Genomic DNA, 16,940 nt, shown 5'->3' with positions numbered 1-16,940 from the left:
AAATTTAAATTTAAACTCATTTTCCTACATAAAGTTTCCTTATGGTACTACATCCATCAATATTGAGTAAACACCTCTCAAAAAATTTGAAAAAGAGACTTTATTAAAGAAAATAAGTTTACCCTCTATTTCCAGGAATTACCGTCACTTTTTGTTTTAGTAATCAATTTCTTATCCTTATCATTTTTGCAATTGGGATTATTCACTTCATAATATAAAAGTTCTAAAAATGTCAAAAAGTATTCATTTTAGGAATAAAAGACTAAATTTAATATATATATATAGTGTTTAAGTGGGGAACTTTGATATTTTTTCCATACCATAGTAGTTTCACTTTTTGCATATGAACTCTATATTAATTCTGGCTAGAAACTAGAGAAATTAAAAATTTTCAATTTTTGGCCCATTAAAAGTACCTTTATGAAAATAAAAAATATTATTATTAATTATGTGTGATTCTTGACATATATTCATAAAATCAGGTGATTTGGAGTGATTGGCAAAAAAATCTTGTTTGAAGATAATCATCTGGATGTAAATCTTATTGATTTCGACTTTCATATTGTTATTGTGTCATTTAATACATATGATATGATCTTAATTAAAGTTCATAATTTTATTTCCGAAATCTTTGTGATCATTGATTTCCAAATGTCTAAAACAATATTTATTTATTATAATGACTTTAAAAGATATTTATATGTTAATATGCAAATTTGTCATTTAAAAAAATTATTAATGTCCGACAAAGACATTCATCCAAATAAATTCAGCGAACTTCGAAGTATCTACAAATACTACATTGATTCATATAATGCGTTATATCAGCTGAAAACTGAAAATGAAGAAGATTTAAACTCAATTTACAAACTTATCAAAACAGAATTGATTGATTCAAATAAACATCCTCCACAAATAATTATTCGAGACATTTTACGTATCATTCCGTATAATAATCGCTATACAAAGTCATATTTATCTCTTGCCAAACACATATCTGATGATTACCATGTCACAGATGTCAGAAAAGTTGAATCTGTTTCAAACTTCCTGTTTTACAAAGAATATGGAATTAAATTAGACAAATCCAATGATTTTGAAAAAATTAACTCAAGAAATCTGGATATTCATTCAGAAGATACAGTTTACAGAGCAATTATGTATAATAACTTAGAAAGATTCATCCAATTCACTGAAAGAGATGAATTTGATAAAGATCAAACACTTGAAAGCAGATTATATCCAATTGATTTTTATCCTAGAAGATATTCATTACTTGAATTATGTTGTTATCATGGAGCAGTTGATTGTTTCAAGTTATTAAGAACGAAATTTCAATCAGAAATAACTGAAACATGTCTTAAATTTTCATTTTTAGGAGGAAATCCAGAAATCATGAGCGAATGTTTGAAACATCAACACCCGAATGAAGGATGCATGAAATATGCAATTATTTCACACAACATAGATTTTGTTACATTCTTGATGAATGAATACCATTTAAAGATAGTTTTAGATTATTGTGCACAGTATAATAATATTGAATCATTTTTAGTTTATTTCGATCAAACTAATAATGTTTACAAATGCTTTATTAATTCGGTGATATTTAATATTCCATCTCTTTGTGAATATTTTCTATCAAATGGTATAAATATCAATGAAAAATATGAATATGGACAAACTGCTCTTCATTATGCAGTAAGATCTAATAGTAAAGAAACCGCCAAACTTCTTATTTCTCATGGAGCAAATATCGAAGAAAAAGATATATCCGGAGAAACCGCTCTTCATATTGCAGCAACTCATAATAGTAAAGAAACTGCCGAACTTCTTATTTCACATAGTGCAAATATCAATGAAAAAGATAATTTTGGAAAAACTGCTCTTCATTATGCAGTAAGATCTAATAGTAAAGAAACCGCCAAACTTCTTATTTCTCATGGAGCAAATATCGAAGAAAAAGATATATCCGGAGAAACCGCTCTTCATATTGCAGCAACTCATAATAGTAAAGAAACTGCCGAACTTCTTATTTCACATAGTGCAAATATCAATGAAAAATATGAATATGGACAAACTGCTCTTCATTATGCAGTAAGATCTAATAGTAAAGAAACCGCCAAACTTCTTATTTCTCATGGAGCAAATATCGAAGAAAAAGATATATCCGGAGAAACCGCTCTTCATATTGCAGCAACTCATAATAGTAAAGAAACTGCCGAACTTCTTATTTCACATAGTGCAAATATCAATGAAAAAGATAATTTTGGAAAAACTGCTCTTCATTATGCAGTAAGATCTAATAGTAAAGAAACCGCCAAACTTCTTATTTCTCATGGAGCAAATATCGAAGAAAAAGATATATCCGGAGAAACCGCTCTTCATATTGCAGCAACTCATAATAGTAAAGAAACTGCCGAACTTCTTATTTCACATAGTGCAAATATCAATGAAAAAGATAATTTTGGAAAAACTGCTCTTCATTATGCAGTAAGATCTAATAGTAAAGAAACCGCCAAACTTCTTATTTCTCATGGAGCAAATATCGAAGAAAAAGATATATCCGGAGAAACCGCTCTTCATATTGCAGCAACTCATAATAGTAAAGAAACTGCCGAACTTCTTATTTCGCATGGTATAAATATCAATGAAAAAGATAATTTTGGACAAACCGCTCTTTATTATGCAGCAAAAAATTATTGCAAAGAAGCCGCCGAACTTCTTATTTCACATGGTATAAATATCAATGAAAAAGATAATTATGGTCAAACCGCTCTTCATATTGCAGCATATGAAAATAGTAAAGAAATAGCTGAACTTCTTATTTCACATGGTGCAAATATCAATGAAAAAAATAAATGGGGAGATACCGCTCTTCATATTGCACGATTAAGTAATTGTAATGAAACAGTCGAACTTCTTATTTCACATGGTGCAAAAGCATAATATCATTATATAAGAATAAAAATATTTAAAATAATATTATTTAAAATTAAACAATAATCTTTATTACTTTTGTATAAATTTGAATTGTGAAGAGATATCAAAATTTTGAATTACCCAGATTTTCCTTACTTTTACCACTCCCCATGTAATTTCTGGGGAAAACGATAATTCATTTTTTTTATGGATGAATAGATCGTTTTCCTAGAAAGGACCTCATATCTCTGGCTAAAAAGAGTGTCAGATCCTAAATAGATTATTGATCTAGTGTACAAATCCAATAAAAAGCCTATTTTTTTGGCTTTTTTGGTGCTCATTTTTTCGAAGATCTACATGAATATGGGGAAACCATCGGATTTTTTTTGTTAACCCACATCTTCATGTAGTCTGGACTATCTTTCCTCGAAGGACCTCTTTACGGGTGTAAAAACTCATAAAGTTCTCAAAAGATTCATTCTCGATCTCCATGCTGAAAGAATTTACAATAAAAAAGAGATCTACGCATCAAACTACAGCCATAAATGAACTGAACCCCTAAAGCTCAGCTCTTAGTTTATCAAAAACGTCGAAATCCTTCTCATTGCAATCAAATTTTCTCAATAACTCATAAGAAAAATCGAATTTTGATTAAGCCGATGTTATAGGTATCACAAATACTACAAACTTGAGCAATATCGAAATTGCCAGCAAAAGTTTGAAATTGCATTGCTCATATTTGTTTTGTAAACTAAAAATCTGCTTATATTATTCATTAATTTTTTATATATTATTCATATACTTTAATAAAAACAATACTATTTCACCTTAAAAATGAATTTCATAAGTCAATATTATTTTTTTGAAAATGTATCAATTTTCGATTAAAACAACATGAGAATAAAATTTACGCAAAATTATTTTAAAAAATGGTTTTAAAAATTTACAATTGATTAAGAATAAGATTGCAAGAAGTTTTGAAGTTTAATTTTAAGAAAAAAAATTCGGATATTATTCATGGATCTAAGTAATCTGATATTTGAGTATCGGCACTATGCATAAAACATATATTTATAGTTTTTGGATTTTTATGATTTTAAATATATTCAAATTTGGCAATCCAATAGATTTTTAAAAAATAGGTAAATAAAGATAGATTACATATGCAGCAGATTTAGAACATGAAACAAATCTTATAGTGACCCAAAAAAAAATTCATGATCCAAAAAAGAAAAAATTTGGCTAAATGGGAATCAAACCTTGGCATAATGAATCATTATGTCGGATGTTTACACTACACTACACCAGCAGCTCGAAAAATACCCTTGGTGGTTCTATTTAATAGCTACTCCCAACGATAGGCGGTGTCCCCAGCTTTAGAGAGGTGGTAAAAGTAAGGCAAATCTGGGTAAAACTCTGAACTGAGTAAAATTAATGGTGCACTTCCCACTTTCTGACATATAATGAAAAAAATCAATATATCTTTATTTTAATAGCCGAAAAGTATAGCAGCCATATTATATACTATGTAGTGATTTATATTTACTTTATCCTGATCAAAAATACTAACTTTTTGACCTTAGAATATTGTGATAGAATGCTCGTGTGTCAAAAAATATCAGTATTTTGATATGATACCACATATATAAGGTATGATTAGAAAGCTGAAATCAGCTTTTTCAATTTTTCATCAGTGAAAATGTTTGATACCTCATACCTATTAAAATAGCCTAATTTCAGTCCCATCCCTCTTGCATTCGTTGAGATAAGGAGATTTGAAATTATGCAATTTCGACGCCGTTACCCTCTCCATTTGCCACAAAAATGTAAGGGATATATAACACTGTTGTATAAATTAATATTTTATTGTTATTTTTTAAAAATAATACTTCAATCATGCTAAATGGATTTTTTTATGCAAAAAAATAACCTTAAACGGTAATACATGGAAATAGAGGGTATTCGATTAAATTTAGTATAAAAACAGACCCAATTTTGTATTATTATATGAAATTTCAAATTATGATATTTTTATTGATTGATTAATCATTTTTATAAAAGTATTTTCGAAATTGTGACTGATTTCCAATTTTATCATATAAGTTATTAGATCAATCAAAATATAATACAAATGTGAGTGAGAATGATGTCACAAAGACATATACATTCGATTATCCATGTCCGACAAATTTCGAATGTACCGAATATGTCATTGAATTTCATCCCGGCGTCTATAAATTTGAACTCTATGGTGCATCAGGAGGCGCAGCTGCTGGCCATACATCATCACACATTGATGGAAACGGAAATTGCATAAGTGAAGATATAGTCAATCTACACAACGGAAATACTAAATGCCGTAAAGTTAGTAATCGCGGTGGTGCAGGTGGTTATATTTCAGGTATAATTAAACTTTCTCGTCGGACAACCGCTTTTGCGACGATAGGTGGTCAAGGAAATTTTACATACGTAAACAAAGCAAATAATTATGATGCTAATTCGATGTTTAAAGGTGGTTATGGTGGCGGAGGTTCTGCTTTTAGTTTCTATGATACTAATCTAAGTTATGGTTCGGGAAGTGGTGGTGGTCAAACCGCTGTCAAATTCCTGTCAAATGACCTTTGGCATCGTGTGATTGTAGCTGGCGCTGGGGGTGGTTCTGATAATTATTATTATATTGATGCATATAATACCAACGATGATGGATCAGGAGGATCAGGCGGTGGCTTTACAGCCCAAGGGTACTGGGAAAATGGGATTTATAATTCAGCCAGGTTAGCTAATTCAACATTCGGTTTTACATTTGGATCCGGAGAATCAGCTCAAAAAGACAAATCCAAAAATCCTCAAGGAGTTCAAAGCGGAATTGGTTATTCTGATAGACCAGGTGCCGGAAGCGGCTGGTTTGGTGGATTTGCAGGTCTCAACGGAAACGGAGGTTCAGGAGGAGGAAGTTCATGGGCACTCTCGAAGAATGCAATCATCCCTCAAGGAAACATTACAGCAACAGATAGCTTTTACAACATAAATGATAGTCGTCCATATTCATTCAGTCTTGATAATGGATATCTTTTTAGTGATGTCAAGACATATCCTGGCATCTGGGAAGGCAACGGTCGTCTTATTATCACAATTCTGGACAGCATCATCTATCCTTCTTGTGTTTCTATCAATCGCTCACACTTTTCATATTTCCTTTTATTTATTTTATTTTTCGAAACACAATCATAGTTATCGATAATAAACAAACAGAAAGTTCTCTTTATCAATAAACATAAACATGACTAATATTATTTATTGCATGATCATGGTCGGTATCTCCATTTCCACTTTTTTCCCCATCGATATTTGCACTATGTGATAGAAGAAATCAAATAAATTCTTTATGATTATGATATGTTGTATGATGAAGAGGTGGTTAAAACATAAATAGAGTACCCGAAAAAAGTTGTATACGGTGAAAAAGTTGTATACATCTTCATACAGACAGTTTAGATATGGAATTCTATGGGAGAATATATTGCATATATGGGATAGAACATGCTAATTTGTTATAATGGCATCTGACCCAATTCCGCGTGATATCGATTCAATCTTAACAATGAATAACTATTTTAGACTAAACAATTATAATAAATTAAATTATTGTGTACATAGACCAATTTTAAGTTATTAATTTAATCAATATTCCATTTAATTTGTAAAATTTTAATCAAAACATAAGTTGTTGAAAATAAGAAAATTTATTTTGTTAGTAATTATCATTATGTTTGCAAGTAGAAAAAAAAAGGAAATGTATACAATTGCCGTTTAAAATTTATGTTTTCGTTTAAATTTTTTTCATTTTTCATCTGTGCCTAGTTATGTGGTTGATTACCACCAGCATCATTATAACTAACTCTAGGTTACTTCATTGACAATGATGTTTAAGCTTAGTGCACTGAATTATAGGATTCTTTAGCTCATTTCACAAGATTCCAAGACCTCTACAATTCAGTCTTCCAATCCTGATGTAAATGAATCAAAAGTTGTTGTATAGGCGATTATTGTATAATTACGTATCCTATACCATTTGTACAAATGCAATCTTTACAAAGATTAAAAACTGAATGAAGTCTTTGCCCAAGGAATAAAATACACATTGAAGATAGATACACAGGAAGATGATACAATTCTACCTATAGAAGGTCAAAAATTAAATTTATAAATTTTATTCCAATTTAAAACAAGTATGTATAATGAATAAAGCTTAATTATTAGTTAAATTAATTAAACAAACCAGTTTTATTATTATTTAAATAAATTTCTATCAAATCGTAATTTGATATTGGATGCTTTTTGCTAAAACATGAATTTAGCATGCGATATGATCCTTTGTGTTGTTTCCAACAATTTTGCATTAAGAAATTCCCCGTATACAACTTATTTCAGCGTCTACAACTTTTTTCGGGTACTCTATTTTTCATTGTAACTTGTCCAATGTGAAAAATGCATTTCAGCCATTTCTTTGTAACCTAACTTGCTGCAATATGAAGGGCAGTATGACCATATTCTCCTTTTTGATTAATCTTTTTTTTTGATTCAATGAATTCTTTATTGTTTTTATTGAGTGCATTGCATTGCTTATTTTTATCTTTTGTATTGGCATCGAGTTAACTCCATGGAAATATTCTCATTGGGATGAAATATTAAACATTGTTGAATAAATAAAACAATTATTGAGGTCGTTAGTTTGATCGAAATAAACTAAAAATGCATCAAGATTATTATACTTTCGCAATCTTATAAATCGATCTTATTATCAATTTCATTCGTAGAAATAATTATTGTTTTCTCACTTTGTTATGAAACTTCAATCATATCATCAAATATATTGAATTCCATGTATTTTGTGAGCGAATTCAGGATAACTTTTGTATTTTGTATGCAAATATATAATTCTTTGGCATTAATAGTTGATGAAGATTATTTCAGGAGATTTCATGAATGTATTGATAATTCCGATCTCAAACGTATCAAAAGAAGTTTTCACTCTTAGTGTGATCGCTGATACGAGCTTCAATGCATTCGAAATTAAGATTCTTGCTCTGATACATTTTTGAAAAATCGTAACTTTAATAAAAAACAAGAAAAGATTTGGTATTATTATATGAAATTTCAAATTATGATATTTTTATTGATTGATTAATCATTTTTATAAAAGTATTTTCGAAATTGTGACTGATTTCCAATTTTATCATATAAGTTATTAGATCAATCAAAATATAATACAAATGTGAGTGAGAATGATGTCACAAGGACATATACATTCGATTATCCATGTCCAACAAATTTCGAATGTACCGAATATGTCATTGAATTTCATCCCGGCGTCTATAAATTTGAACTCTATGGTGCATCAGGAGGCGCAGCTGCTGGCCATACATCAACACATATTGATGAAAACGGAAATTGTATAAGTCAGGACATTGTAAAATTTCTTAATGGAAACGCGAAATGTCATCAAGTAAGCAGCCGTGGCGGCGCTGGTGGCTATATCTCAGGTATAGTAAAAATTTCTTCATCTCTAACCGCATTTGCGACGATAGGTGGTCAAGGAGCATTTATATACAATCCGAATGCAAATAATTTTGATGTTAATATGATGATTAAAGGCGGTTATGGAGGAGGAGGTTCTGCCTTTAATTACTATGGTTCTGATAAAGATTATGGCTCGGGAAGTGGCGGTGGTCAAACCGCTGTCAAATTCCTGTCAAACGATCTTTGGCATCGTGTTATTGTAGCTGGTGCTGGAGGTGGTTCTGATAATTATTATTATATTGATACATATAAGAAAGGTGATGATGGTTCAGGTGGTTCAGGAGGTGGATTTACTACTCAAGGTTATTGGGTAGATGGCGTCCTGAATTCAGAGAAAATTGCTAATTCCAGCTCTGGGTTTACATTTGGATCCGGAGAATCTGCTCAAAAAGATGGTTCGAAAAATAAAAATGGAGTTACAAAAGGTGATGGAGGATATGATAGACCAGGTGCAGGAAGTGGTTGGTTTGGAGGATTTGCAGGTCTCAACGGAAACGGAGGTTCAGGAGGAGGAAGTTCATGGGCACTCTCGAAGAATGCAATCATCCCTCAAGGAAACATTACAGCAACAGATAGCTTTTACAACATAAATGATAGTCGTCCATATTCATTCAGTCTTGATAATGGATATCTTTTTAGTGATGTCAAGACATATCCTGGCATCTGGGAAGGCAACGGTCGTCTTATTATCACAATTCTGGACAGCATCATCTATCCTTCTTGTGTTTCTACCAATCGCTCACACTTTTCATATTTCCTTTTATTTATTTTATTTTTCGAAACACAATCATAATAATAATAAACATAAATATAATAAACGTGATTATTTTACTTACTTATGGATGTGTTCTTATCACATAAAAAAGTGCCAATAGATTCAATTTTGATGTGCTAAAACGTGACAAAATTAAATTAAAAATAAAATAAACATAAATGATTTAAAGAAATAAAATACACATATAAAAATATATAAAATAACAAGTTAAATAGGTACAACAACAACCTTTGATTTCTTTCCGAAGCAAATAACGCAATTAATATCTTTGACGAATTCGATTTTCATCAACGGGAAATTCCCGTAAAACAAAATTTTTGTCTGTTGCATCAAATAAAAAAGTTCGAATGTGAAAACTTTCCATTTCTGTGTCAAACAGATGCAGAAGTCAAATCCATTTCTATCTGAGTACAAAACAATGTCTTTGATCTGATCTGTCATGACAGAAGATCTAATTAACTCTCCGTTCATCGAATAAAGGCGAAACTCGCTCTCTTCGCCCCTCACGACGTAAACAAGGACAAATCCCCAGCCAGGACTGATCTTAAGAAGTGAGATTTTGCCTTGCAAATAAACAGTTCTCAGAATCGACTGATGATGAAGAGAAATGAAGTGTAATGAGCCTAATTCTGTGCTGACAACTACTAAATCAAATACAGAATTAATATCAATCAAAATAGGAGAATCACCATAGGTACTCAATCTGAAAACCGTTTGTAAAGTGTCAGAATCTAAAATTAATATTGTTCCGTCGTCACTAGCCACAGAAACATAATTTCCATCAGTGGATAAATTGTTAACAAAACCGTAAAGTTGCTCTGAATTTTTGACGGTTTTTTTGAAATAGTTAAATGAGGAAATTGTATTGTTTTCTATGTCATAAGTGAAGATTTTCTCGAAGGACTTTGCAGCCATGTGCTCGAAATTCTTTACAGGTGCTTGGAATCTCTCTTCTACGTCGAAATCTGATGTTCCGAGGTTAATCTTGTAGAAAATGTCCAAATTACTATTAGAGAACATTATTACTTTGAGAGACAATTTACTGTCAACTTGCTGTGACACGATCCATCCTAACGATTGCATTTCGCCTAAATTTATCGAAATTTCCTTCAAAATCTGGAAGGAATTCTTTACTACGTTCCTCTGCTTGTGAGGCTCGAAGAACATCTGCGTCGGAATCTGCCCAACTTCCTTTCTAACGGTCTCTGTATGCAATTTCAACGCGATATCTGAGTCTTTTACGACAAACGTCTCGTACATACTTGGATCGAACACGTTATCTGCTTCTATCGCCTTCTGGCCGTTCTGTTTGTATCCCCAGATGAGATCTATCCAGTTATGTAAGTTTGATGATACGAAATCTGATTCCAGGGCCTTTCTATTCAAATAGATGAACTCGTAATCTGTTTTAGACCAGCTAGGAAGCTTAACATTGCCTTCATCTCCTGTTCCGAGGTCGAAATGTTCTGAATTCGTCAGAAATTCAGGCGAAATGTAGAATTCGGGGGTCAATTCGTAGAAAGACTGCAAGTTATGTGTGCAATTCTTGAAGCACTGCTGTATTGACTTGAAAATTCGGCTGGAATTGTCGAATTTCCCTCCTTGGAACTGAATGTGCATAGAAGTGAATGGTTCCAGCCTCACGAAGTAGCCGTAGACCTGCATTGGACATATTGGACCTGTTCCGTACAAGAACCAGTTCTCTTTTGGAAGTCCAACGTTTCTATTGTCTGCATTTTTCTTCAAAATCTCCAATCTATCGTTATCTAACGCTCCAACCGGTTTTGACATGTTCCTGTAAAGTTTTTTATCGTTCAAATCTATTTTTTCTGAGTCATAGTCTAATATGACCCACGGCATCATTGGATACTGGGCTGGATCGTTGAAGGAACGTCCGGAGTATTTGTTTAGAGCGATGAGATACTCGAAATTAGTGATTTCGCCGCTGATCCACTTATCTGTGAAATCTAGACTTGAAAACACAACTTTTGGCAGTTTGTTGTCGACAACGTTCCTTGGTATGACCTTCTCGAAGTACTTGAAGACATTATTAAGAACTGAAATGTCGAAATTAAGGAAATAACTTACATAATCAAGGAAAATCTCCAAAGCTGTTGGTTTCTGTAAGAATGTTCTAAGGTATATGGCTTGTACTTCTTCTTTCTCAAACGAAATTGTTGATTTCGCTGTCTTAATCGATATAAAAAGTCCAAATTCAAGTTTACATTCTTCTACGCCCGTAACTGTCACTTTTTGACAGTCAAATGACTTTTCTTTGATTTTATCTTTCTTTGAAGGGGAATTCGCTTCTTTTTCTGAATCGAACTTAGGAATTTCGATTCCGATAGGAATGATCTTCTTCTTATTAATGTTCTGTTCTTGTAATAGTCTTTCTTGCATTAATTTCTCAGCTTCCTTCTGTCCGCCGGTATCTCTGATCAGGGAGGCCATCAGATGGTCATCGAAGTTCGAATTCATGATTAATTTGCATGGAACACCTTTAACAATCACATCATCGCGCATTAAATGGGTTTTACGTTCATTTTCAGGGACAAAGTACTGATACCATGGAGCGTGCTTCTGAGTGAACTCTCTTAACAACTTCTTCCATTTAATTTCATATGATTTCGTCAAATCTTGGAAAGAATCGAAAGTTTTAGAGTTTTCCGCGTAATATCCATCAATGAACTCATCAGCTTTCGTCATCTGCATATTCTTATTTACAATATCTTCTTGATTTGTTAAGTATTCGTGTAAATAAGTGTAAATCTTTCCAACTTTCTTTTCGTAAGGGAATTCAATGGTCTCGAAGTACTTTATTATCTTCGGCATCTGTATATTTGCTATATATTTCTCGGAATGAGTGAAATTGAACCTAAAATAGTCCGCAACCATCAAAACCGTCGGATCTTTGAGTAAATGAGCGAAACTTTCGTCTCCGCACCTTACCATTGTAAGAATAAGAAGGTCTTTGAGGTTTTCGTCGATTGGGAAATTGTCTGTTTTCGTTTGCTCCTGAAGAGCCTTATCTAGAATGATTTTGGCCAGGTAGTGGTCCATCCATTTATTATTCTGATCTAATCGGATGTAATAAACGTAGCTGGGATTGACTTTGACCATATTCAAAATTTTTTCTTCTAATGGTATGAAAATTTTGGCTCTTTTCTTCTGTTTGCTGAATGGGCTGTTCTGGTAGGCCTTGTAGAAATTTTCCGATATGTTTTTCTTGCACGTAAATAAAATCATCGAAATAATTTCATCCAAAGTATAGTTTGTGTTATTTGTTTGCATCAGATGTAACGCGTATTCACTTGTAAGGAATATTTCGAATATCTCGTTCGCCTTCAATATCTGTAAAGCGTTGGGAACAAACTTATCCAGAAATTCAAAATATTTTGTGAGCGAAGATTTATCGGAATAAAAGAAAAGCTCGTTAACGAAGCTGACTAATTCAATGGAAGAGAAGGAATCATTCAATTTTATCGATTTTGCGGCAGAATTTAGTGCTTCTTGGCCAATTTGAGACGCCATCTTCACCAAAATACCAACTAACTCGCTAGTGCAACTCGTCTTGGCCGAAATGAGATTTATGGCGTTCATTGAAAGCATTTCTGGCAAAATCATCCGTTGAACAATTGTTACGTGGTAAAATAAAGGAATTGTATCAAAAATATGGCGTGTATGGGCTAATATGATGCAATCAAGTATCATTATTAATAAGCTTTCATCGGGAATTCGTAAAATTGATTGTAACAAGAAAAAGCAGGCTTCTTTATCGCGAACATGGCTTTCCGCAATGTGTTCACTCGTTAGAACAGATTGGAGAATAGTATTTAGCATAATTGTTTGTTGAGCCGTTGATGATGAAACAATTTCTCCAACTAAGCATTCAAAGTTATAACTAGTGTTCGCAAGCAAGATCATGTTGGACGCAATTGCCGAATAATTGGAAATAATGGGGATACAAGGCTCTTCTAGGGAAGATTGTAATCTTATTTCTCTTAAAACGGCAATTAAAGGGATGGCGTCTTCAAACAATGGATAAGTTTGCTTGGTGAGTAAGGAAATCCACTGGGAAGTCACGTGAACTAAAACATTTTGAGGAGCTGTTCTCCAAATAAGAAAAGAAAGCAAAACGTTCTTAAATACTTCATTCTTGAGTTTTGTATAATGCAATGCAAGTGAAAACTCTTTGATCGTTGTAAATAATTCTATTGTTTTTTCATGATTCATCAAAAAGTAGCATAAAACAGCAGTGCAGTCTCCTTTGAAGAAGTAGAACTCTAATCTAGTATAAGCCTGAAACAATCTTGTTAATCCTTTCAAGATATGTATTAATAAATTTTCAATTTTTCTCTTATTCACGGCCTGCATGTTTTCTTCCGCGAATATAATGGAGAAGAAACGAAATCCAACAGTGTGCGCGAAGATACTTGGGAATGCAGAGCTTCTAATGTTAGTTGGCCCAACTAATTTTATTGTTTCGAAGGGAGATTTGAGGTTTATCCTTCTGTTCTTCTCGGATAAAGTGAAATAAGCGATATGGTTATCATGGTTTTTGAAATTCAATGGTTGTTGGTCTGATTTTGAAATAATTGCATCCGAAATGTAGGCAATTGGCACTTGATTGTTCTTTGGATTGGACGGACCGACTGTAATGATGATATCTTCGTTGTTGTACTCGAAAGGAAATACAATATCATCAACATTTTCGTCAATAAATTTCAATCTTATTAAATTAGGTTCAAAAGAGATCAATACGTTCAACCAGAACCAATATCCCATATTCTGTTTCCTTATATTCAATGATTGTAAGTTGTTTTTGAAGTTAAAACTGAAAACAAACTTCAAATTTTGAATACATAAAGAAACAGTGGTATTTGCGGCTTTTACGGTCCATATTGTGTCATAATTAATACAATTATATGGTTCTATGAACATATAAACCGATAAAATGAAGGATTTTTCCTTAATTGTCATTTCAATCGTCGGAGAACCTGATTTTAATGGAATATAAGGTACGGGTTCTATCATATATCTCTCAACAGTCTCTATAAAGTGGTTATATATCGATAAAATGTTGGGATGAATGTATTTCCCTTCATAAGGCGAAAACAACGTAATATATTTAGAAACACTGGCTGTGGATGCGGCCTTTGAGTGTATCTCTGTCAATAAATCAAGGTAAGCTTCAACCAATTCGTCGTTATTACCTTCATTTGTTCCGAAATTCGCAATTTCGTCCAAAAGATACTCATCGAACTTGGAATTGAGTAATTCCATCAAGTTATTCCTTGATACTTTGATTATAGCGTGTATCATCCTTATAAATAAAATTTTATCTTCTTTTGATTTATATCTCTGCAAAATTATGGTCAAAAGGGAGCTAAACCTGATAATCTCCATCGGATTCTTATAAATTGCAAGCTCGTATAGCTCAGATTGCACGGCATCATGGAAATTTTCATTTTTCATTATCAGAGTTTTCTTAATAATGATTTGAATGATGGATGGATCACAGTTCACATCCGAAATGACTATTTTTGTGAACTTTATGATATTTACTAAAATTTTGTAGTCGATATCAGATTCTCCAATATTTTGAAGCAACAACTTGAGAACTGGGTGTATATTTGAGAACATTAGGACAAGAGCGGGTCTCTCGAGCAAACAGTAGTTCAATGTCTCCAAAATTTCGTTCGCAATATTTCTTGAGTGAGCAAAACTGTATTGGACGGTCAGAGTTTGCAGGAGACTTGATACAGCGGATGGAAAGGCCATTCCGAAGCTCGAAAGCTCATTTAACATGAAGGTTTTGAGAAATTCTAAAACTTTTGGTCGAATTAAGTCATCAATTATGAAATAAACAATGAGGGAGTTGAATTCGAGCAATGAGAAACATACATTAGCATTCTCACTGACGTTTATCGTCTTCATTACGAATAAATAAACATCATTCAAAATTTTTTCGGTTCCTTGAGTTTCTACCGCAGAAAAAAACAGTTGGACGATAGATTTGAGAATTTCCGATGAATTGAAAATCTCTTTTCCGAGCAAATCGAAGTTTACAAACAAAACTCGAACAATGTTGTAAATTATCTTATGATTCTTGATTGTTTTGACGAGAAATGGGATGCCCGAGAACTGTGCCTTCCTTGTGATGTATACAATTGACCTTTGCAGCTTAATAATATTTGTTACGTAAATTGTTGCAGAAAAAGCACATGTTTCGGCCACAGTTTTGATGTATTCCCTTACTTCATCTGGTGTCATGTCCATTTTATCCAAAATGTAAGTAAAAAATGAAATATTATTTAAAATTGTTTCTTCTGTGCCCAACTGAGCGATCCACTTCTTCATAAGTGTCATGATATCCATCACGCTGCATTTCTCTGTAAGTATACTAAGTAAATTCTCATGTTGCTCTTTAAATTCCGGTTTAATTTGAAATTCAAAGTAAGAAACGTCATCAAATTGAACAGGAAGCTTGTCAAAGAGCTTTGTAACATCGACGGAATACAAAATGCCTTGGTGGAACCCGATTTCCGGTATTTCTGGCTGATCTGTAGTTTTTCCAAAAGAAGTTGGAATAAATGTCTTTAAAAAAGACGATACAATTGCGAAATCCAAGAAATCTGTTCCTATCGGTTCTTTATAATGATGAATGAAAGCTGTGAAGACTTTTATCTCTGTGTTGTTTAATTCCATGATATCTCGGCCTAGAATGTGGCAGAGTGATGTAAACTCGCTTTGCTTGATTGGATCTGTGGATTTGTTGACTTCTGGGGTTAATTCGGAAGCAAATTCTTCAAATAAAGTTTTGTTTTCGGGTTGTAGTAATATTGAGATAAATGTTAGTACCCATTTAGAAAAATACATCCATTCCGTCTTCAATTCTTGTATAATTCTCGGTATTAATGGCATAACTTCTTTTGAAACGAATTGTGGTGAATTTATGTAAACATTCATTATAATAGAAAAAAGTTGGGTTGATTTCTTCTTGAAATTCGTATTTACGATTCGATGCATCGATTTTAATAAAAGTAATGCATTTTCTGAGGATTTTGTCTGCTCATACTGAAGAAACCAGTATGCAAATGATACTAGTATGTATACATCGATGTAATACTCTGCTTCTGGAGTCTTGGAAGTATATGAAATGAAAAATTCCAAAACTTCAGTAGAAAAGTTAAATTCAAAGAGCAGGGATTTCGATATTTCGGCATTGGATTTCTTTTGGAGCTGAGAAACAGAGATTCCCACCGTTTCAAAGTGTTTTATATCTGGAAATGTTGTATTTTTAAGGATATCAACGATGGGTAGTGTTGCAAACTCCTCAGGAATATTATCCGGAAATTTTACAGATAATATTGAAACTATCTGTAAAATTTCGTCATTTTCCATCCCAAAAAAAAAGTTACAAAAAAAAATTGATCTATAATTTTTTTCAATAGTTTACTTAAATTTTTGACAATACGATGGTCAAATCTGTTACTTCATTTCTGGCATTTATGATCAGATATGACTCATAAAAGAAAATTATAAAGGATTTTGTTGTAATATAAAATAAGTTCAAACTTTTTTCACCCAATTAGGCAATCATACTTGAAAGCTGCATAAATCATATACTCATGCTACTTTCATGATTTACATGCATAGTAAT

At 32.4% G+C, this 16,940-nt stretch overlaps 4 protein-coding genes across 4 annotated transcripts, besides 1 other annotated feature; 3 read left to right on the top strand and 1 right to left on the bottom strand.

Annotated features, from left to right (window-relative positions):
• Window positions 1–738: 738 nt before the first annotated feature.
• Window positions 739–2,949, top strand: TVAGG3_0471830 (cyclin-dependent kinase inhibitor 2C-related family; the record flags this gene model as incomplete). The annotated part of the gene is made up of 1 exon (XM_001320977.1): window positions 739–2,949. The coding sequence occupies one exon, from the start codon at window positions 739–741 to the stop codon at window positions 2,947–2,949; it is 2,211 nt and encodes a 736-aa protein (XP_001321012.1).
• Window positions 2,950–4,353: 1,404 nt separating this feature from the next.
• Window positions 4,354–4,382: a mobile genetic element.
• Window positions 4,383–4,992: 610 nt separating this feature from the next.
• Window positions 4,993–7,145, top strand: TVAGG3_0471810 (glycine-rich protein family; the record flags this gene model as incomplete). The annotated part of the gene is made up of 1 exon (XM_001320978.1): window positions 5,425–6,153. The coding sequence occupies one exon, from the start codon at window positions 5,425–5,427 to the stop codon at window positions 6,151–6,153; it is 729 nt and encodes a 242-aa protein (XP_001321013.1).
• Window positions 7,146–8,563: 1,418 nt separating this feature from the next.
• On the top strand, window positions 8,564–9,295 carry TVAGG3_0471800 (glycine-rich protein family; the record flags this gene model as incomplete). The annotated part of the gene is made up of 1 exon (XM_001320979.1): window positions 8,564–9,295. The coding sequence occupies one exon, from the start codon at window positions 8,564–8,566 to the stop codon at window positions 9,293–9,295; it is 732 nt and encodes a 243-aa protein (XP_001321014.1).
• A 159-nt stretch (window positions 9,296–9,454) lies between these two features.
• TVAGG3_0471790 (beige/BEACH-related family) lies at window positions 9,455–16,692 on the bottom strand (the record flags this gene model as incomplete). Its single annotated transcript, XM_001320980.1, has 1 exon — window positions 9,485–16,681. The coding sequence occupies one exon, from the start codon at window positions 16,679–16,681 to the stop codon at window positions 9,485–9,487; it is 7,197 nt and encodes a 2,398-aa protein (XP_001321015.1).
• Window positions 16,693–16,940: the final 248 nt, after the last annotated feature.

Source organism: Trichomonas vaginalis, chromosome II (assembly GCF_026262505.1).
Source record: "Trichomonas vaginalis G3 chromosome II, whole genome shotgun sequence".
NCBI classification, from domain to species: domain Eukaryota; phylum Parabasalia; order Trichomonadida; family Trichomonadidae; genus Trichomonas; species Trichomonas vaginalis.
Note: the sequence above shows the minus strand (reverse complement) of the source record. Positions and strands in the feature narration are given on the sequence as shown.